Raw genomic sequence first — 21,952 nt, 5'->3', positions numbered from 1 at the left:
GCTGAACCTGACTACAAGGCAGCAGCTGACTACAAGAACATGCGACCCCCGATCCCCGAGGATGCTCGATCCTCCAATGATGAGGTGGTGGGGAACACGTGAAGGTCCGGTACGAAGCTGCTGTCAACGGGGGGTCTGCCCTCAAGAGACATTATCGTAGAACTCTCAAGTCAATGGCAGACCAGGATGAGAAGATGTGATGATCCATACCCTGGGTGTAAGTGCTAGCCTAACCTCTCCCCAAAGGGTGGCTCTCTACAGTACGTAAAGTGCTTGAGCTGAAGACAACCAGCATACAGAGAGATACTGCCAACAGAGACTGTCAAGTTGTATTGTTATAAAATGTTTGTGATATGACCCATGACATGTGATGTGCAACAAAGTGTGACGCACTCAGGCATGAGAAAAGTATAATGGTGCTGTCAAGCACATAGTGCTGGCAGGGTGGGAATTTTTCCTGATAGAAGGTTTTTTCGCCCACCCCTGACTGCAAAGGTTTGGGGTTTTATTTTTTTGGGGGGGAAGCAAGACTGTGGGCTGACAGTTAGATTCAATATATATGAAAGTAGAAGTTAAGGGTTATGGCTAGGTACATCTACAGGGGTCCGGCGCAAAGTGGACGTAGGGGGGTCCTAAAGCCCATTCTCCAGCTGCCAATCTACTATGAAGCCCCGGGGCGCACAACGCTAGCACGTCTCCCACCGGGTCTACAAACCCTCCTCAGCTCCTATCCTGATCAGTATAGCGTAGAAGTGGTTACTGTAAGGGACCCATTTGATTACGAGGATGAGCGCAGGAATTATGGCTTCGTTAGAGTAATCCTCCGACAGCTAGGGGGGGCTCGGCCATGGGGTGCGGCAGAACCAGTTTCTCCACAGATACCCGCTTAATTAAGGTAGTTGATGAGGCTTTATAGCCTCAGATGGAGGAATGTTGTGGATAACAGCAGAGTGTTAGCTAAACATAGAGCTAGCTAGTTGCGGCAAGGACAGCAAGAGGAACCTCAAATTGCTAAGTGAAATGATGCTTAGGAACAGTTCTCTAGAGGGGGTTAAATGGAAAGGAAAACTTTCATTAATCTGTGTAAAGCGGTACTGTATGTTTAGCTCTGTAGCCTTTTTAGTCTTCGTGTTTAGCTCTGTATGGTTAGCTCATTGGCAGTACTTTTATTACAGTAGTAATACAACTCTAATTAGACGTATAATGATACCAAATAAACCACATCCAATATAATGGACTACTTGACCTAATCATACTCTCCTACCTCAGAAAATAGAAGTGAGGTACAGTGCTGTGAAAATGTATTTGCCCCATCCTGATTTCTTCTGTTTTTGTGTATATTTCATACTAAATTGTTTCAGAAATTAAAACACAATCTAAGATAAAACAAAGGCAACCTGAGTAAGCACACAGTTTTTAAATCATAATGTTATTTATTGAAGCAAATAAGTTATCCAATACCAACTGGGCCTGTGTGAAAATGTATTTGCCCCATGGTTATTAATTCCCCAAATCTATGAAACTGCAGTCATAATGGGGTTCAGCTGGATTAGACACAACCAGGTCTGATTACTGCAAACCCTGTTTAATCAAATCAACACTTAAATAGAACTTTCTTTCAACAGCATGAAGGTTACCCAGTAATACACTATGCCAAAGCTGAAAGAAATTCCAAAAATGAATTGATGAGGAAGTTCCAAAAATGAGGAAGAAGGCGATTGAAATACATCAGTCTGGGAAGGGTTACAAAGCTATTTCAAAGTCTCTGGGACTCAAAAGGACCACAGTGAGAGCCGTTGTCTCCAAATGGAAAAACTCCACAGTAGTAGGCACAGTAGTGAACCTTCCCAGAAGTGGCTGACTTTCCCAAATTTCCTCCAAGTGCACAGCAACTACTCATACAGGAAGTCATAAAAGAGCCAAGGACAACATCAAAAGACCTACAGACCTCTCTTGCATCAATGAAGGTCACTGTTTATGACTCTGCTATCAGAAATACACTGGGCAAAAATGGCATCCATGGCGAGCAAAAACCACTGCTATCCCAGAAGATCATTAAAGCTCATCCGAATTTTGCCAAAGAATTCCACAAAAAGAACATCATACGTAAGGTCAAGCATGGTGGTAGAAGTGTGATGGTGTGGGGATGCTGTGCTGCTTCAGGGCCTGGGCAACTTGCAATAATAGAGGGAAACATGAGTTCTGCTCTCATGAAAATTCTAAAGCAGAATGTGCGGTCTTCAGTCCGTAAGTTGAAACTCAAGCACAACTGGATTATGACAATAAGTCAAATCATAGGAGTAAATCCTAGTCCTAGAAGTAAATGAAAGACTGATCTCCAGTTATCGGAGGCGTTTGGTTGCAGTTATTGCTGCTAAAGTTGACAGAACCAGATTTTAAGTTTAAGGGGGCAATTAGTTTTTCACATTGGTGATAGGTGTTGGATAACTATTTTTGCTTCAGTAAAAAAATAAAAGATTAAAAGCTGCATTTCATGTTTACGCAGGTTGCCTTTGTTTTATGTTGCATTTCGTTTGAAAATCTAAAACTATTTAGTATGAGATAGTATTGAGTATCACAAAAGTAGAAGAAATGAAATACTTTTTCACAGCACTGTAATTGTTGTAGCTAACAAAAGTCATATTAGCCATCAGCTGAAAATCAAAGCTGCCTATTTGACCACCCAGATCTGACAAAGTTAAATTGTGCTTATAATAAGCTAGATTCTAATAAACATATAGTGATGACGTATCATGAACATGAGCATGACAGTGTACGAAGGCTCTCACGGCCCACTACTTTCACAAGTGAATCATAAAAAGGCCACAATGATTCACAGACAACCCAGACTACGGATATGCACCAGTGATACACAGATCCCCTACTCTCTGACAGGAAAATGTGTGGGACTCGTACATAATCCCACATAAACACGCAGACTGCATATAAACACACTGGCCTTGCTGCTGTTAGATGGTGGACAGTGGAGCTTGAGGTGTACCTCTATGAATGCTATATAGGATAAAAGGAAGTAATAAAGAGGGGCTAAAAGTCTGCTTTACGATTTAATGCGACAACCAGAGTGCACGAGCTCCTCATTAGGAAGAGGCCCCTGCTGTGCTGGGTCTATTTGGGCCAATATGACAGACGTGTGTGTGAGTGTATGTGTGTGTATTGGGCTTTCCCATAGACTGCAGCAGACTATGGTTCCCCAGAAGCACAGTAAACTGAAAGGGTTTATATGCAAACTGAAGGTTTAACACACAAGTAAACTGTAAGACTAATAAATTCATAATTGGTCATCAAACAACAAGTGAGAAATCAGTTCATTAATAAATTAAGCTGAATACATTTGCAGGTTTCCGTATGTATACCAGTGTCAGGAAAAATCCCCCCCCCCCCCCCCAATCTTTCCTTCCCAACATCCTTTGTTAATATGTCAGAACTACATTATACATATAAGACTTGCAAAGTCTTACACTCTTTCAAAGCAACCTGGTGCTTTTACTGCCTGTGCTCAGGGGGTATCTGAGCTGAATATTCCTACATGAGATTACTGAAGCCTGTCTATGTTCAAACATGGAGGTTGTTAGGCTCTTAACCACAAATGAAAGTGAAATGGTTTGAAAAATCAAGTCGTTAAATATTTCTCTTAAATCAACACAACACAGCACAAATGAATGTAGTGTAGGTGTTTATATTGTTTCTATTGTTTTAGTTCCTACACGCATGATCTGAGTGCAAACGTCCATGCATTTATATCCTACTCACGCAGGTTCATACCAGTTCATAAGAAATAAACGTTGAAACAATTAGAAGAGCTATAGTGAAGCATGGTTCTGGCACTTGGTAAATGATTTTAAAGAGCAATTGTACAATATTATGTAACTTCATACATCTTTCATCTGGCCAGTTTTTTTTAGATGTTTAGTAACCTGCCAATTTATGACTTCGGCATAAAACGTTTTATTAATTCCCAAAAGGAGTAACATAGAACTGCAGAACACCAGTGATGACAGGAAGTTGTCCATTTCTCTCTGGCTAGTCCTGCACCATATGGAGTCTATCAGGAGCCAGAGGAGTGTGGAGTTGGTTAGATACTAGGATGTTTATGCTGTGTTTGTGCCTACTGCAGCCCAGCTGTCAACTGATAGATGGTTGAGAGATTGGCAGTAGAAATATTTTGTCGTAGACATGAAAGTCTGAGAGGGCTTTGAAAAAATATGCACTTCCTCTTCTGACGCGTCCCTCTCCCCAGCATCCCACAGCTTGATGGGCTTTTAGCAATGTGTGAGGTCTTTGTGAAAGCTCGCTCTTGTTCTCTCGCTCTGTATTTGGCTTTTCTCCTCAGTTTAAGCTGTAGCCCACAGGCCTGCAGCACCCAAGGGGAAATTAGTCACTCTGATGAGATAGAGCAGAACAATGTGGAAGGAGGGAACAGCTTCCTTGGCATTTTGCAACTAGTCTTGACATGCCAGAGATTTACCTGAAATCACACACCTTTTCAGTTTGCAACCTGGAACACCCTTCTAGGTATTCATGTAACCAGTAATGATGGGAAACTTTTGCTGTACAGCAGTGTCGGGGTTAACCGCTTGATTCCAGGAGTGGTGAATTTCAATTCTGGTAGGACATTAAGGGATTAATTTGAGCTAAAGTTTTCATCAACAAGCAAATATTTAAACAAATCCATGTTAAAACATAAGTCTTAGATACTAAGGCTTGTGATACTAGTCAGTACATTATTAAGCTCTGGAGTGTTTGATGTCTTTTGTACACTTTTCCTCACTATAATCTTAAAAGGTGTGAAAATTGCAACCTGATTGGCCGTCTTCCATGAGCCAGTATGCAGCAACAAAATAAACTTTTGAACTTCGTGACTCGTAAGGGCCGTGTTTATTGATAAAATGTACCAGACTCTCAGGCTTGAAATACTAGTACATTATAGATCGTATCAGACTGTAATAAGCTTGACTCCTTACGTGTGTATAATCTGTAACCCGTTCATAAAACAAACTACGAGATTCACTCATCAATTAAAGTAAAATAAAAGGAAGACACTATAAACATGGAATGCGCCATGCTCTCAGAGCTATTATCTTTTAAAGAGATCAGAGATTTGGAGCATTAACTTGATTTCTTAAAGAAAAGGTCAGTCCCATCCGTCTATATTGTAACATGTTATAGCAAGAAGCAAGTGCCAGAAGTGCTTAAATCACTTCCATTGCTTAATGACTCATTCTAGCATGACCTGACCCGTCATTTAAGCTGCGTACATACAGTGACGTGCAACAGCATTATGAGTAAGCAGTGTTGATTTTTGTACATGTTGCAATTAAAGTTTTCATATTACTCATGGCTTTTGCCTTGCTGTTTTTTTTTAAAAACTTCCTTATAAGCAAATATCACATCTGACTCAGTGAATAGCAAGTTTTTACATAGTACATCTCTCTGTTATTGATCCAGGTGTGTTGCTGTGAGCAAGACAAAGTAACCTAAATGTTTGCCATGAACAAGCTATAAGCTAACAAAAGATACTGCAGTTTCCATTTTGAACACTCAGGTGGGTGATATCTGGGCAGCTTTTAGCCAAGTGTATGGGAAATTTCACCATAAGATCCTTAAGAGCACTCAAAACTTTGGGGGAGGAGAAAATCACAGACATACCTACACTTTATCCTCATCAAAAAACATGCAAACTCTGAACACCCCCAGGCGTACATGCCCCACCCCTTTTTTCTGGTAAAGTATGTTAAAAGTATAGTCAGATATTTGCAAATTAGAACTTGACTGCCTCTTATGACACAAGAACAGCTGTACCTGACATTTAATACTAACAGATTTTAGCCACTGTCCTCCATCTCTTAAAAATCCACCAAATGATTTAATCATAAAAACATTTTGTAAAGTGAAGGCTTTTTTTGTTTTGTTTTTTAAACAACAGTGAGGAAAAAAAGGAAAAAGGCAGAAGTTTCATACAAAGAGTTCCAAGCCTCTTTTCACTACACATGGCTTACAGAACTCGTTCAATCATTCAACTGCACAGAACAAACTCCAAGTTACACAATGCTGAAAATGGACTCCCTTTTATTAAACATAGAAAAACAACTGTGCATAATAAATAGAGAGATATTTGTACAAACTATGACAAAGTAGGTCTAATTTTCTTTTGCACAGCAACAAAACACAAAGGCAGCTCTCTCTGAGGCGTGGCCAGCCATTCTGCAAAGGCACAAACGTTTTACTCTGCTGCGAGTGTACTTTCACACACTTTTGCCACTTCCTCGTTCGAAAATTCCATTATGGACAAATAGTTGAGCTAACCTGAAGCCTGGAATTAGGTACCCAAAGCGTCAAAATATTTGTCCATTTGTAAAAATACCAAACATCAACATAAAGAAACAGCTGAAAACAAAAGAAAACTGTACAAGTCACATGGCACGCGCAGGTTCAGTAATACACCGAGCATGACACTTCAGTAGTAATACGTCTTTACTCTGCTCGGCCATATTAAGCAGCTAATTCCTTGACATATGAGATTAGCATTTAGACAAAAGAACAGCTTCAATAAAATGTTTTTTGTTTTTTTAAACGACATTGGTTAGAAAATTATTTTAAACACACTCAGCTGGATATTTTCCAGGGAGCCATTATTACACATTTCTTTCACAATAGACAATTTTCGTTAGGCAGAATTGGGGTGCACATGATCAAACAAGATTGATGACGCTTTCCAGTAAGCTCATCGCAACCGAGCAGTCCTTTAATACACATAAGTAAAAACAGAAACATGTACACACTTATACAAATAGGTCTCAAATGACCTGGTAATATACATTAGCAATCTTCTATCTCAGTAAAGGTTTTCAAGCCGTCAATTTGGTCCACTAGCATATGTACATAGAGCTGGAGTAGCAGAAAAAAAGACTGGATTTGTGTACTTTTTCAGAAATTCCATACAGTGTATTTAAGAATTTAAGGTATACAGAACGTCAAAACTTATTTAGCCCCCTAGGAAATACAGCAATAAGAGGACAGTCATGTCTAATCACCAATTCGTACAATTTCCCCAATACCAATTCTGCCTTGCTTGTTCGGACATGCCATCTTCGGAGCCAGTACAAAACGATGAGGAAATGGAAAGGAATTCCACTTGTTAAGCAAGGCAGCTCTCCTTCCACGCACGAGTGATAAAATACCATGGAACATAATTTCAACAAGTGAAAGTAAGAGAGCCCAGGCGAAGCAGAAACACAATCAGTTCCAAGCAAACAGTGATTGTAATTGAGGATTGTAATGTTTGCATGTCAAAAGTGCAATCCATGTTTTCCGTCCCTATGGCAACTATCTGTTACCAAGGCAACAAACAATTGGTGAGGCGCTCTCGCTACTGCACAGTGTGCGCTTCAATTCGCTGGGACAGGAAATAAGGCACGGTGGAAATGAGAAGCCGGTTCACGTTTGCTGTGGTTCCCCCAGCACTGGTAGAAAGCAGAGCCCTAACACAAAAAAAAAAAAAAAAAAAAAAGCCAGCTCCACAGTCCCTCACTCAGAACTAGGGCTCATGAAGACAGTCTCAATCCACAGTGTGAGAATCCATTAGAAAGGAATAAAAAAAAAAAACCTAAAGAAACACAAGCAAACCTTTCCTGGAGATCAACCAACCAATTCAAGCACAAATCCGATGTGTTGCAAATCCAACGTGGATATAAAACAAAAACAAAACAAAAAAGGGTCACCAAGCATGTGGAATCTGGTGAGTTGGGAAGTTTTAAGTGGCAGTAAAGCATAGAATCAAGAGACAGAGACGATATGTTTAAGAGTCTTTATGCCAGGAACTCTTCCTGTTTCTGTGGTTTCTGGTAGCCTCCATTGGGGTGTTTGTGCTCGTCTAGTGCATAACTACCCTCATCCTTCTTCTTCATGCGGTAGACCATTAGAGCAACAAGCATGATGGCAAAAGCCAAGCCCACCACACCACCTGCAATGACACCTGTGAAGGCAACATGGAAAAGATTAGTCCTCATCTTTTGAAATGACCTCATCCTCTTAAAGTTATTTTGTACTATGACACCGATGGAAGTATGGAATAAATGTTGAATGAGAAAACGAACTGACTCATGCATTATAAATGAAGGTTTTTAAAAGCTGAAAAAGCCAGCATGTTCCACTGGATCCAAATACCAATATCACGGTATTGGAACAATGTGGGTTTAATATAACACATACCTGCCAGGACCTCTTTCTTATCCAGTAAGCTATCGTTGTCGGAAGCGCCGCCTCGAGCAAAATCAGACCCGGACCCAGGTAGCTCCGTTTTTTGTCTCGGCTTGATAGGGATTTCACTCTCAAAGTTAAAGTCATCATTCTGCCAAAAGAAAGTAATGGTGTGAGATATTTTGGATTTTTTTTTTCTTAATGGGCATGCTTTATATAGTATGTACATTAACCTGTATATATGGTTAACAGATTACTTTTGCCATCTACAATATGTTAATACAATACAAGTCCTCTTACCGTTGTTGGTTTCTCCAGGTTTGGGTCAAGCTTCTCTGGAATGATGATTTCTTCAACATCATTACCAAAAACAGTAGTGGATTCAACAGCATCACCTGAAGCTTCAGTATCAGCTAAATTACTAGCCAATGTTGTTGTCAGAAGCAGTGGTGTGGTCTCCATATCAGGTGCTTCAGTTGTCACAGTTTCAACAAGAACTGTAGTTTCATCTTCATCTTGGTCTATGACAGATGATTCTCCATTGTCTTCCTCGTAATATGCTGTGGTTGTGTATTCTTCCTCATACGTTGGCACCACTGGTGGTTTCACAGCTGGAGGTACAGTGGTCACTGGCTGTGCCACTTCGCCGATTGTTGTAGTCTCAACTTTTTGATCTTCCTCTGAGCCAAAAGATTTGATGATGACTACTGGATAGGGTTGAGTCTCAGTGATTTGGGTGGTGTGTGGCAAAGGAGCTTCAGTGATGTGGCCAGATGCTTCGGACTCATTGTCAAAAGTAACAAACTGGGTAACAGAATGTTCTGGAAGACCAACAGGGGCATCTGTGAACCAGGCCGTCTTTGTAGTGTTAGGATTTGCCAGGGTTGTCACTTCAGGCTCAATGATCCAGGTGCCTTCAAATTAAAATGCAGAATTAATGTTAGTTAGACCCACAACTAACTTGCATCCACTGTATACACACAGACTTTTTTTTTATATATATAAAATACAAGATGTTAAAATAAAGCAATTGTATAGAATTTGATTTCCAAAAGTTAAGAGATTAACTGTTATCTGAGAAGAAACTAAACTACACCTTAACTTCACCATGCTGACATAGGTTAAGAAACATGTTTAGGTATAGAAAGTAAAGAACAGATTTAGACTGTTAATCATAAATTCATTAAAACCTTGTAATGAGAAACATCTCCTACCATCTTCTCCTGACCCTGACCCTGAGAACTCATCATCATCTCCTGATCCATCTTGATCTTCTGGAGCTGCATACTGATGAAAAGAAACAAAGACAGAATGTTTAGCTTAGTTTCTTCACAGTTTTATCATTACAACCACAAGTTTATCTCCTCTTTACCATCACACAACTGTGATCTTTTCTATATACACTATATGGCCAAAAGTAGGTGGACACCTAATCAATCACACCCATATGTGCTTGTTGAACATCCCATTCCAGATTTAATGCCCCAGTGACGTTATAATAACCTCCACTCTTCTGGGAAGGCTTTCACCTAGATAATGGAACATTTCTGTTGGGATTTGCCCATTCACCCACAAAAGCATTAAGTGAGATCAGACACTGATAATGGGCGAGGAGGCCTGGCATGCAGTCGGTGGTCCAGTTCATCCCAAAGGTGTTCAGTGGGGTAGAGATCAGGGCTCTGTGCAGGACACTAATTATTCCACATCAGTCTGGGCAAGCTATGTTATGGACCTTGTTTTGTTCACACGGAAATTTTCATGCTGGAACTGGTTTGTGTGCTTCCAACTTTGGGGAAGAACCATATGGGTTTGATGGTCAAGTGTCCACATACAACTGGCCATATAGTGTATGATAGCATACGGTTATTGTACACGTTTGTTCACTTTAAAAGTGTAGCCTATAGTAGTCCCTTAATATTACATCAGATTTTACTTTGTTTCACTTCAGTTGATTTCATACAAAACAGATTCATACATAACTGATACGAGATTGAATTTAACCAGCACATGCAGTAGATTTTCAAAGTATTCAGATCAAAAGAACTCCCAAAATGAAGCCCTAAAGCCTCTGTTCTTGCTGTCCACACCATCCTCTGGTCCTGTAGCTTTATATGATGCTCACTGCCCTCTGACCCCTCAAACCCTGTTGCTGAATATGAGCCATAGACTCCATGGAGCCAGTTTAGCTAAAGTGGTCTGCCAGCAGTTGTTCCACTCAGTGTTAACCACATAAAATTTTTCTTGCCTGTGAAATATATTGTGTTGAAGTTATGCCTCCTTTAAATAAAGCTGTTAAGCCTCTAGTCAACTGCTCATGATTTTCTTGCATTGAAGGAAATTGGAGTGAGACAACAAAAACAGATTATGGTTCACTAACTCAGATCTACAGTCAGATAACAGGAAAGAATCCCACTGACTGTTTTCCTGTTCAACAGTTCCAACTGATTTTTTAAAAAAGGAAGGGAAATCTTAGGCAACATTCAGAAGACACCATCATAAATGAGAAGTATTGCATAAGACAGCTGAAGTTCCAGTTAAATAAATATTATGCAGAGTAATAAAAAAAAATAAGTATGATAAAAGAATAAAAGGTGGGTACAGATGGTGATTCAAATGAGAAAAAGAAAGCCCTCCACTGTTAAACAGGCAGCTTAGTAAGCACAACCTGGTGTCTGTGACACTGAAACCAAATACATGAATAGCCTTAATATAAAAAGTGTTCTTTGGACAGATAAGGAATTTAAGCTTTCTAAAAGTAGGGCTCTGTGAGGTACAAAGTGTAGACCATAAGGTTCTAGATTTAACCTGTTCTCTAGAGAAAATTTAGTCATTTTAGCAACTATGCAATAAATGTCAATTGATACATTAACACAGCACATTAGGTTATGTATTGAAAATTCAACGCTAAGACAGGGGAGCTTAAACTTTTTGCAACCAAGCACCTGCAGAAAAATAACTAAAGAAATAAAAATCAAAAGGACCCCCTCAGCACAGATATGGAGTAGCTATTTACTATTAAAACTATTAAAATATTAGGCTCTTTATTTTATAATGTGTACAATACTATTCTGGCTATTGACTGGAGGCATAGAGATTCTGGCTATTCACTGGAGCCATACAGGTTCCTAAAATTTATACCGACAGAACACACTTGGTCTATTTACATGAAAAGTGACCAGTTAAATGGATTAATAACTAAGAACTTGATAAGAAATTCAGCTTTGATAACAGTGATGTGTGATTTTCACCACAATAATTTTTTTTTATTTTTATTTATTTATTTTTTTTATACAGACCCCACTTAGAAAATCACTACTCCATGAACTAAGGCTCACCACGAAGTTGCTTGAATTCAATCATTTCACATTACTCAAGTGATTCACACTTGAAAAGTAAGTCTCCAGCAAGTCACTGAGCCACAGGCCTCAGGCTATCACTTTACAAAAAGTTTCAGCCCAGTGGCCAATCACAATGAAGGCCAGTGGGGCAGCTTCACATTACAAAAATGCATACAACTTCAGGTGCTTTGGCTGATCCAATGGGATTTAAAAAAAAAAAGAAAAGAAAAAGAAAAAAGGACCATAAAAATCTTTCATGAGGTAATAAAGCTAGTCTATATTCTGCCCTCCTGCTACCATTTGGCATTCAAGTTCAGGTTTCATCAAAATCTACTTTGGTCAGCTAACAAGCCCCAACAGCTGTATGACTGTACAATTAACAGACAGTTAGAACGTTGGGGGTGTTCTAGTAGTCCCCAGGCTCCTCGTTACAAGTCCACAGTGTACCCATGCTTATCCGAGATCTCTCACAGACTTCACCGTTAACAGTTTTTTTGGCCAGTTGAGGCCATTTGATGCAGGCATTTTTAAAGCAAGGTGCAAAACTCAGAAAACAGAAAAACCATTTGTGTGCCTTCATGAACACATGCAGCTTTTTCCATGACAATGAAGGAAAAGCATGCCATTGCTGTTTATATGCAAATCAAATGGCTTGATTCATTGTCAGACTTTAAGTAACAGTTTGCTGTATGTATTTAGTGCATGGTATTGACATACATAATATTTACACTCCATTCAGGCCCTGATTTACAATACAATGGCGCACACAAGCCTATCGTGTATATTGGACACTGCTGAACTGAATTACAGTAAACGACTATGCAAAGTCACTTGTTTACTGGGGTAGCAATGAGTTGTTGAGAGGCTAAACCCGTGTATAAATAGCCCAGAGCCAGCGCAGGCCCCTGCACTAAACACTCACATACATGTGTGACATCTCACCTCTAAGTTTTCTCGGCCCTGGGTTAAGTTAAGTACTATTTGGGGAAGAGTGAGGGGGCAGACACATTTGACACAATGTGCTGATTTCCCGACTTTTGGCTCTGCCAAGAGAACAGCAATCGGTTTTCCTGAATTCAATCCATGACGCTGTGATAATATACACCAGAATATAAGAACATGTATGGAGAGGATTTGTGGATGGGTTGCAGACTGTGCAGACTGAAGATTAACTGCACACATGCTGGCATTCCAGAAAATAATGAGCAATTTCTCCAATTTCCTCCCTTACACACTGAAGGGGGAAGGGGGGGGGGGGATTCACATCACATTAATGCCCGATACAAATACAGGCATATCAATACTGAAATCCTGAGAAAAATAAATATTTAAATTAAAATATTAAGTCTTGTTCGCCACCTATAATGGAGTTGAGGACAGTCATACTCCAACAGACAGAACCCCGACGTGACTCAAGCAGCATCTGGAAGATTTCAGCCAACAGATCAGACAGGGACACGCAATCTTTCACTGCTTGGTACTCTCAGCATCTATGGTCATGACACGACCTATATAAACACAGGCCATTCTCAGGCCAGGCGTCAAAAGGAAGTCCTCACAAGCTGGCCCCTATAACTGACTGCATGTACATCCCCAAAACAGTTTAATCCAGGAAAAAGGGCAAGGGGAAAAACAAGTTGTACGACGTAACACAATCCTGTTACTGTCATACATGTTTACACAACTAGACAACAACAACCAGCCTTTTCATATGGATATGGTACCAAGATTAACCTTTGTTTCATATTCCTGCATAAAACTGCCACAGACACCTAATGCGGTGACAGCAAACATACAGTACATACATAGTACATACATAGTAAAAAGGTCATTTGAAAACAGTTCAGCCTTGCCGTTATTCAAAACAATGTTACGCTATTCTGAGATTTTACAGTACATCACCGCGTGTGTTTTGCAGTGGTGGTCATTGAAGAAAAAAAAATTATATGGAAAATGCACTCTTCTCTCTAAGCAAAAACTACAAATACAAATACAGGGTACAAGGGCTTCACTCCCCTACACGTGGAATGTGAGGATTGAGGTTATATTGAAAACGCTGACAGGAAGTTTTCAGCACCTGTCCAAATAGGTGGTGCTTTAAGCCAAATACATTAAAAAAAGAAACTTCAGCAAGAACAAACATTTACTAGAATGTAAACTCCCCTGAGGAACTATCAGGTGTTTACAACCTGCTGATGAGGTCAAGGATTCATGAGAAATGCCTCGTTAAACCCTAAATACTTCACAGACGACCATCACAACTGGAGTGATCACACATTCAAGTGACAAAGCATTCATGTCCACCATTGATGGAAATTCTGTCCCCCCAACTTCCCATCTCTCAAGACCTGTTTTCAGGTCCCGTGTCACTGATGGTCCAGGACAATGGAAAAAGAAGAGAAAAAACATTGACCACATGATGCACACCTGTAAATGTCACGCAAGCTTTGGCTGGTTAGAGAACTGCAAAGTATGAATACATCTTAGACAAAGCTGGGCGTGACAAGTACACCGAGGAATATTCAGTGGCCATGCTCCAATAACCATAGCTGGTGCTTTCAGGCATGTGACAAACAGGCTGAGGCATATCAATGACTTGAATTCAGAGCTGGGATTTTCCTCAAACAGGCATACACCACAAAAGGTATATTATCCTTACTGCAAAGGCATGAGGTAGAAAGTGTGTGTGGATAAGGCAATAGCAGTGAAAAAAATATACTAATATAGTTTTTTTTGTTTATTTTTATTCATAGTTGCCCATTGGGAAAAAAAACCCCCATAAATAAACCCCACTCCTTACTGACTTACGCAAAACAAATGTTTTATTTGGTATGCATGTTTAACATGCCTGACATTGGCGTCCATGATGTAATTATAATGTCAGCTATATTTTCTTAATCGTACTGCTTACTGCACTACACACATTGGCCGAGGCATCATCTTTTTGATGACGGGACCATTTTTACTAGCAGATTAATTACCTAGCATGGAGGACAAATAATCATATCAGAATCAGGAACATACAGATATGTCGAAACACTAATAAAACCTTGGCTGACATAAACCTACCACTAACACAGCAAACTTGCAGTTAAAAATGCATATTTATATATTTTTTTATATATATATATATATATATATATATATATATATATATATATATATATATATATATATATATATATATATATATATATATATGAAATAGCAGGCCAGACAAAAGTGATATAACTTACACGTAATGCAAAGAGAGAACACCAAATCTTACAGCTGAAATGTCAACCAAGGACTCACTGACTTATCATTTGACTGTGCAAATATGCTACATGACCATAGGAGTTACCTTATTAATGCACTTAACTATCTAACTAGCTCACAACAAATTACTACATTACATTAAGTACCATTTTCTACCCTACTCTCTTAGGTTCCTTGGTAACCAAGACATGGGACTGAGCAGCACAATGGAGCTTCTATTCATCCAATAATAAAATGTATGATTTGTCCAGACCCGTGATTAGTCATGAGCTTAAGAAGAATGTCATTGCAAACATTCAACAGGCATATGGACAAACTTTGCTAAAGCTTCTTAGCAAAGTATAATGTGCAATTTTTCCAGACAACAGATCACAAGCCATTTTTTTTTTAAGATCTGTGATATACACTTTTACCAGATGCTTAATAATTTGGATTTTCACTTTCACTGTAGTGATGAGTCATTCGAATGTATGTCTAAACTAGCACATGCTCACTGCTGAAGGAAGATTAGCCAAATCATTCACCAGGATTATCTGAATAGTATAAACAATAACGACTCAAAAAGGCTGCCAATCAATGACTATTGTGAATAAAAGGCAGATACAGCACCTCAGAGAAGGTGTGAAGAACAAAAAAGTCAGTGATGGTGATTCACTTACATTTCATCAGAGTACTTGGGAGTCTGTTTTAGTTATGTTAATTAATCACTAAGAGATTACACCGATTCACCTTTTTTTTGGGATGGTGGTGGGGAGAGGTGTTTATGTCTGAAAAGGCCTTATACAAATACAGGGCATCTCATCGCTGTAATTAAAAAGAGGGTGTGATTTAGTGCAGTACAAAACACCAACAAAAGACATTCCTTCAAATAAAGACATGCATTAGCAATCTCCTGTGTGCGTACGGCGGCGCTCTCAGACGTAGGCTCGATGAGTCAGGCAACATGACATGGCCATGTGAACCAGTCTGTAGTCACAGCAATTACTTTGTTATGACAGCAACCACAGCACATAACCAGGTAGAAAAATCTGTTATTTCGGTTGTGCAAGAAACAGTTTAGAGGATGTGTATAAAATTAAACACTCCCAACCAAAGGATTACTTTAACTATGGTACGATCAGTACAATCAGTATCTAGACAAGTTATTATGAGACAGATGAAAGAGCAAAATCATAATGAGAGAGAAAAAAAATGGCTATATATAAAAAGAAAGAAAGAAGAGAGAGAGAGAAAAAAAAAAAAGACCACAGTGGTAGAAGTACCTGTCCTTGAGAGCAAATGGGTGTATGATCTTCACTCACAAACCTTCTCATTTCGTACCAGAGAGCCTCATGAAAAGTTTCTTTTATAAAAACATGCTCTGCTTTCATAGCAACTAAGAAAAAAACAATCCTAGAGGCCAAGAAAACCAAACATGCTGAGAGGGCATGACAGACAAGAGGAACTAATGGCCTGGATAATGGAGTGCCTGGGTGTGTTCGGTTTGTCTTTATGTTCCTTAATGTTTGCTGCAGATAAAACCTGGTAGCCTGCTCGTTGTTAAAATACACTTCACTCAGCTACTGTACGTCACAAAAGAGCTGCTAATCCCGGATCTCAGGAAATGGTCATGTAAAACAAGGGACAAAAGGTAGTTCCTTTTTTTTTTTCCCCTGATAAGCACAACCTAAAAAGTACCAACCCCTCATACACTATTGTAGAGGGTTTACAAAGACATACAATTTACATAGTCACTCTGATGAAGCTTGGAGAGTAGTTTTCTATAGAGTCCTGTATATTCCTTATGCTTTTGCCATCATACCAACCCTGTAATTCATGAATTGCATGTCCCAGTCTTGTATTCTCTGGATACATGATATTTAAGACAACCCCAAGTGTAAATATGGCACAACGTTACAAAAGGCAGAAATCTCTGCACTTCTTGAATTCAATACAGTAACCAAAGAAGGGGAGCAACCAAAAATGGGCTGTAATTCTAAAAATAGCTGTAAGCTTGTGCTTAGCATAATTACATTCTCCGGCAACCATGGTGGGACAATATGGCAAAGCAATTTGTTTAAAATCTCAACAGAGCAGACGCTGAGTGAAAATCCATTTACAAGTAAGAGAAGGAGCAGTCTAATTAAGGCTTGGCTGAAAGCAATAACCATCCATAAAAGCCCCCAGGCCATTCAAACCTTCCACTTGCAGCATTCCTGATTGAGAAGTCATGCGCAAATGCTTGCAAGGTGAGGGCAGTGCAGTTTACCACACAAGGAAAAGACATCCGAGATTGCAATCAAACTGCTTTCCTCTGATACTGAATCTCAGCTTTTCCCCATGAAGATATGAGATAACACAGGAATCTAACATGCATATAGAAGATCTGATATCCAGGTTCTTAAAGTGATCAGGAAAGAGGATTGGGAGGTTTAGGCTCATGGCATTCAGAGGCTATAAAGATCACATGTAAAGATGTAAAACAATAATGAAGTGCAGGTTTGTTTTCTGAGCGCGTGGCCTAACTGACCTGCGCGTGCCTACTGCTCTTCCTAATACACTTACTTACCTGTTTAGAGTAAACACGGATAGTTTCTCGGATACAAAATAAAACTAAAATTGTTTCTAACACAGAAGTTACGAATGGACCGCCCGGTTCAAGTTTTCGGGTTGTGCTTATTACTTTTCACTTTTTAATGGAAAAAAAATAAAAAAATAAAAATAAATAAATAAATAAATAAATAAATAAAAGGCAGAACAATTCCCAGCAACAACAACACTGAGTTCGAGCGCTGAACCATGCTGTATGTGCCACGTGTGAAAACAACGCATCACAGACAACAATGCCACGCAAAAGAAAGGAAATCTGTAACAAGAGATGGTTCAGACTCCGTGTAAATGCCGAACGCGTGGCTTTAATTCACTTACAACTTACCGACTGAGCAACAGGTATCCACAAGCAGAGACACACAACAAGCGCGGTTTCACGGCGAAGCCTCATTTTCACTCGGCGGTCAGCGACAGCGTGTTTTCACGTCGATTCGCGGAGAGACTGAACTTCTAGTACGAACAGAGTTAAACTCAGAAAGTATCAAACACCGACAAGAGCACTAATAAAGCGCAGGCTCGGTGAGAGAGACACAAGACTCCGCCCACCTTCCCACTCACCCAAGGTGAGTGCGGATATGGCTCCGCCCACGGACAAATATGGTCACATCCTCCAACACTGTATACTGTATTGTATTTGCATTTATATTTATGGCATTTTGCTTATCATGTGCGACTTACAGGAGTGCTTTGTCGTCTCTATCAAAACATATCCTCATGCTTGTTCATTAGGTCAGAGCTAAGTTTTACACTGTGAGATTACATGAGTCTTTTAAGATTTTTACTTGCCACAATGCAGGATGTGTGTGTGATTATAAGATGATCCTGTAATGATAGACCTGCTGTTAAGGACCTGATCTCATCAGTCTCATCAGTCAGAACGACTGGGCTGAACATTTCTGAACAGTTCTTCAAAGTGATCTAGGAAGATCATGAGATCATGTCTATTAGCATGTTTTGTTTATGTTTTGCCATTGCCACTAGTGTGTTTGTAGATGTATCATGAATTACACCCAAGCCAATCCCTAGAGGATTACAAAATTACTGCAGACTTTCCGCAGATTTGGGGCGAAGACACTTCATGTAACTTCATCACAACACGCGTTCAGGCAAAGCCCTCTCTGATTCACGTGCGTCGAACATGAGTAGAGCTAAAAGGCCTCATTTACCAACAAACACCACTGGGTAAGGCCGTGCAAAACAATTTCGGGCTATTGCAATTTTGTCAATTCAAGTAGTTTTCTGTATAAAGAAAAAAGCAGCAAGTTGCATCACAAATAATGAAAAATGCCACAGCAAAATCAAGCGTTTTTGGCTGCAACAATAATAATAAAAAAAACCTCTGGATAAATATAGGACAGAACACATTTTGGGCTAAACTAACCCATCAAGTTTTTCAACCCAAAGATGCTGGGTTACTTTTATTTCATAAATGGGTTAATATTTTCAGGGTTATTTTTACCCTTTGAAAATGTCAAATATATCACATTATGAACAAATGTGTCAACATGGTATCTCCTTTATTTATACACAAGGTGTTCAGAAATGTATTGCTAGAGCTGCTACAGTGGTGTTTATATATAGACTTTGAAGTAAATGATTCAAATAAGTCATATATTTAAGACAAAAACATCAGATATTGATCAAAGGAGGCATTTAAAATATCCAAAAAAAAAAAGAGTAACCAACTTACGATCCAGTGGGCATTACAGACAAGTAAGCCAAAGCTAATGAAGATAGCGATGCATTTAGTGTCATGTAAACTGGATTGTTATCGCACATTTTTTTTTAATTTTTTTTTTTTAGTGTACAGTAATGGTTTTATGGATAAATATTTCTCCAAATAAATCTAACAGTCTGTCCGTGTATAAACCGCTACCTCCACCTGAGGCGAATTCAAATAGTCCGCGCTGAGTTGTTTGGGAGTGCATTGATTCAACTGTCAGTAAAAAATCCATCCATCCATTTTCTATATGCTAATTATCCTATAGGGTCGGAGGGACCCTGGAGCCTGGATCCCAGGGAGCACTGGGCACAAGGCGGGGTACACCCTGGACAGATTGCCAGTCCATCGCAGGGAACAATCACATACACATTCACACACCCATTCACACCCAGACACCTTTTTCACAATCATGCATCTCAAAATATTAGAATAAAGAATTTATCCATCCATCTTCTATACCAATTATCCTTCCTTCAGGGTCACAGGGAAACCTGGAGCCTATCCCAGGGAGCATCGGGCACAAAGTGGGGTACACCCTGGACAAGGTGCCAATCCATCACAGGGCACATTCACACACTATGGACACGCAAATCAGCCTATGATGCATGTCTTTGGACTGGGGAGAAAACCGGAGTACCCGGAGGAACCCCCCCCCGCAGCACGGGGAGAACGCGCAAACTCTGTGTGCGCACACAGGGCGCCGGTGGGAATCGAGCTCCCGCCCCTGGAGGTGTGAGGCGAACGTGCTAACCACTAAGCCACCGTGCACTCAATAAAGAATTTATAATCGACCTTCTGAAAAGTGCACTCAATACTTGGTCAGGGCTTCTTTTGCACGAATTACTGCCATAGGCGGATTAATCATATGGTCAATTGGGAACGTGCCCAGGGGCACCAAGACTTCAGGGGGGCACCAACTTAATCACCAATACAAAATTCAAATTCTAAAAATGTACGTAAGCACTAACCTATTTCTTTAAGACTTGAGTCCCGCATCTGCGCCGAGTGAGCGCGCTGCGCATGACACGTGACACGTGATTGCGCGAAAACGTGATTCTTGGGCAGAGCACCAAAAAAGCCGAGAGGTAATGGATAAGCGGTAGCATCTAAGTGGCAGTGCCGAACGAAAAATAAAAAAAGATAAAGAAAGAATACAGTTGCTTAAAAATACTTGATAACAGAGAGTTCTATTATTTTTTGGTGTTCTGCTCTATAAAGACAATAAGGTGTCATGTTGGTTTTATTAAAGTTTCTTTAAGTGCATTAAATAACCTTATTAAATGTGTTTGTGTCAGCTTTTATATGAAATTCTTAAATATAACAAAACAATTCAGTTAGAATAATAAGAAACGTAATGTTTTAAAAAATAAAAATCTGATACAAATTATTGACAAAATTAAATGATACTTTTAAATATAAAACCAAAATCGCCAGTAGGTGGCGTCAAGTCATGAGTCATGAGATGAGTGAATCACTGAATCATGAATTATTCATTGAACTCATTGGTTCAAAATGCTGATTCACTTTGGAACAAAGAATGTTCTTTTATTGAGTGCGGGGAGGGGAGGGGAGGGGGCGGTTATTGCCCAGGGGCACCATCCATATGAAGTCCTAATACGCCTATAATTACTGCATCAGTGCAGCGTGGCATGGAGGCAATCAGCCTGTGGCACTGCTGAGGTGTTCTGGAAGCCCAGGTTGCTTTGATAGCAGCCTTCAGCTCATCTGTATTGTTGGGTTTGATGTCTCTCATAGATTCTCTATGGGGTTCAGGTCAGGTGAGTTGGCTGGTCAATCAAGCACAGTAATACCATGGTCAGCAAACCAGTTACTAGTAGTTTTGGCACTGTGGGCAGGTGCCAGGTCCTGCTGGAAAAGGAAATCAGCATTTCCATAAAGCTTGTAAGCAGATGGAAGCATGAAGTTCTCTAAAATCTCCTGGTAGATGCTGCATTGACTCTCGAGTTGAGAAAACACAGTGGACCAACACCAGCAGATGACATGGCATCCCAACTCATCACTGACTGTGGAAACTTCACACTGGACTTCAACCAACTTGTATTCTGTGCCTCTCCACTCTTCCTCCAGACTCTGGGACCTTGATTTCCAAATGAAACGCAAAATTTACTTTCATCTGAAAAGAGGACTTTGAACCACTGAGCAGTGGTCCAGTTCTTTTTCTCCTTAGCCCACGTAAGGTGCTTCTGACGTTGTCTATGGTTCAGGATGAGGACAAGGCTTGACACTAGGAATGCGACACCGAGACATTTCTGTATTATAAATTCTTTATTCTAATATTTTGAGGTACTGGATTTTCGATTCCATGGGCTGTATGCCGTAATCATCATAAATAAAAACGAAGGCTTGAAATATTTCATTTATTTATGTTATGAATCTAGAATATATGAAAGTTCCACTTTTTGAATTAAATTATGGGAAAAAAATGAATTTTTCCATGATATTCAAAATTTTTGAGATGCATCTGTTTATTTTCTATTGCACAGTTGTAGAGTACCTGAGGCTCACAAGAAGCATTTGAATATACAACTGCCCCTGACATTTTGTGCACATGACAAATAAACCTGAAACTTGAAACTATTGGTGGCTTTAAGATGAGCATCATAGCATCATAGTAAGACTCTGAGATTATAATGACAAATTTCTGACTCTGCAAGAATGTTGTCATCCCCTGTCTTTGATTGCAGTGGCACTAAATCAGTAACAACTGAACACATCACATTCTGGGTTCTAAGAGCAATGACTAGAGAATTATTTTATGACATGTGATGGGACAGCAAAATCAGACCAAAAGTCATACAGTGTAAAG

At 39.7% G+C, this 21,952-nt stretch overlaps 1 protein-coding gene across 1 annotated transcript; it reads right to left on the bottom strand.

Moving 5' to 3' along the window:
- Positions 1-6,070: 6,070 nt before the first annotated feature.
- LOC128612792 (syndecan-1) lies at positions 6,071-17,980 on the bottom strand. The gene is made up of 5 exons (XM_053633201.1): positions 17,728-17,980; positions 9,432-9,504; positions 8,518-9,131; positions 8,230-8,368; positions 6,071-7,993 (listed from the first exon to the last, which is right to left on the bottom strand). Exons 1-5 carry the CDS (start codon positions 17,791-17,793, stop codon positions 7,827-7,829), a joined length of 1,059 nt encoding a protein of 352 aa, XP_053489176.1. The 5' UTR covers positions 17,794-17,980; the 3' UTR covers positions 6,071-7,826.
- Positions 17,981-21,952: the final 3,972 nt, after the last annotated feature.

This window comes from Ictalurus furcatus, chromosome 9 (genome assembly GCF_023375685.1).
Source record: "Ictalurus furcatus strain D&B chromosome 9, Billie_1.0, whole genome shotgun sequence".
NCBI lineage: Eukaryota > Metazoa > Chordata > Actinopteri > Siluriformes > Ictaluridae > Ictalurus > Ictalurus furcatus.
This window is presented reverse-complemented; position numbering and strand designations above follow the sequence as displayed.